Here is a 2,024-nt window from a genome sequence, read left to right as displayed (position 1 = left end):
TTTCTTCTATATGCAATGAAACTTCACCAAATTTATTAGACATGTTTATGACATTATAAGGAATTTTTTTCATGTAAATAATTCAACCTTAAACATATTATACTGTAGCCTCTAATGAAAAATATGAAACATAAACAATCATGACATATCATCAATTACATGCTTTTACACTCATTTCAAAGCATCAAATAACATGTAATCATATTCATATGATTCGAAACAAGCAGCATAGGATCTGATACAAATGATAAATAAGGTTAGTTCAAATTACCTCAAGGAGTAAAATTCCCACAAGGTTGGATCTTTGCTCATCTTACAGCTCATGTCACTTTATTGTTTGTACTTCAATGTCACTTAAGAAGCTACTAGAGTCTCCTAAAAAATTTCACATTTCAAAATCAAGAGATCTAGATAGTTTCTCTAGAAAAATGTAGACAGAGAGAGAGAAGAGTTTTTCTCTTTTTTACATAGACTTTTCCACACACTTAATTTAATGTACGAAAACCCTTATTTAAAAAGTTTTCATATGGATAGTTAATTAACTTCCCTTAAGTTGATGTAGCAGTGGAGTGTTAATTAATAACTTTCCACCTATGTGGACACAACATGGGTCATTAGGAGTTACCACTACCAATATAGTAATACAAATTGGTATCATAGAGATATCGATCTCTATGTTATTAATCCACGAAATAATTTATCGCATTACTCAAAATCAAGGTTATGGTAGAACAAATACAACAAAGTCTTGAAGTTACCCAATAGAAATTAAAAGATCATAGAAATAGCTTCAATGAAAATCTATCCTATTTGGAGTAGCAAATTTGTGTGATGCATGATGAAGAACGAGCAGTCGAGGGTGATCCCAACAAGACTCCTCTTTCCTTTGTTCTCAAAATCCCTTCAGAAATTCAATCTTATTTTCTCAACTTTCAAATCTTGCTCTCCTTGTTTGATTTCTTCCCTCCATCAACACGTCATCAGATGTTGACCTCACCGAGGTGGAGCTCTTGATCGGTGATGGGGCCAAGAACCAGGTCACCATGAACGCCATCAACATTGTCTTCAATGTTAGGAGGCTAATTGGTCGTAGGTTCAATAATGCCTCTGTTTAGAGTGACATTACATTGTTGCCATTCAAGCCTATGGTTGTGGTCATTTATAGGCGAGAAGTCCATGCTTTTGTTCATCTCATATGGTAGCCTCCATTGTTAGGAGGAGTCACTCACTCATGGTCCAACAATCCCCAAAGTCCCAAATCCAAGTTTCTCAATCCCAAAAGTCCCTTCGGTTTCAGAAGCTCAACTAGGCCAAGACAGATGGCTCCACTACTTCGGCCAAGACAAAGGGGGACTGGAATCATGCTTTGCCTAAAGACTAAAGACATCAATGCTGCCTTCGTGAAGGTCATGAGTGCTAGAGTCGTAGTTGTGAGTGAAAATCGAAAAGATTGGCTTTCGTTGGTTGCCATGCACAACGATTTTTGGTTGCTTTCTTTAGCTTTTTATCTTGGAGTCCATCTAAACCGCAATGAAAGGAAGCATCTATTTAGCTTGATCAATGATCTACACACCATTTTTGAAGTTATGAAAAGGAGGAAGCCTATGAAAGTCAAGCCCATTGTGGACAGTAGAAACAAATCTCGGGGTTTCACAAAGAGATCAATTGATGGACAAGTTAAGAACAACCCTAAGCATGTTGAGGAGATTGATGTGGAAGAAGATAATGAGCATAACGAAACTCTTAGTGGAAGTTGTGGTGGAGATTACAGTGCGTAGGAAATTTAAATTAGTTATGGAATTGTCTACCATGGGGTTTTGCTTGATGGCACCAAAGTCGCTGTAAAAAGCCTCCTGAATAACAAGGGTCAAGCTGCAGACACAGATTTTCTCTTAGGCCAAATGGTTATAGTTTCCAAACTTGTTCAAACTTTTATCAGATAGTTTTTTAACCAGAACCCACTTAGGCAGCTTGATCTAGTGAGTGTAAAAGATGGGTTGATCAATGCTTAAGAGAGCTTGGTG

General features: G+C 37.0%; 1 protein-coding gene across 1 annotated transcript; it reads left to right on the top strand.

Moving 5' to 3' along the window:
• Positions 1-1,319: 1,319 nt before the first annotated feature.
• Positions 1,320-1,778, top strand: LOC122293642 (PHD finger protein ALFIN-LIKE 1-like). Its single transcript, XM_043102168.1, has one exon. The coding sequence runs from the start codon at positions 1,320-1,322 to the stop codon at positions 1,776-1,778; it is 459 nt and encodes a 152-aa protein (XP_042958102.1).
• The last annotated feature ends 246 nt before the right edge of the window (positions 1,779-2,024 follow it).

Source organism: Carya illinoinensis, chromosome 14 (genome assembly GCF_018687715.1).
Source record: "Carya illinoinensis cultivar Pawnee chromosome 14, C.illinoinensisPawnee_v1, whole genome shotgun sequence".
Lineage (NCBI taxonomy): Eukaryota > Viridiplantae > Streptophyta > Magnoliopsida > Fagales > Juglandaceae > Carya > Carya illinoinensis.
The sequence above is the reverse complement of the archived record's forward strand: the minus strand, read 5'-3'. Positions and strand labels throughout refer to the sequence as shown.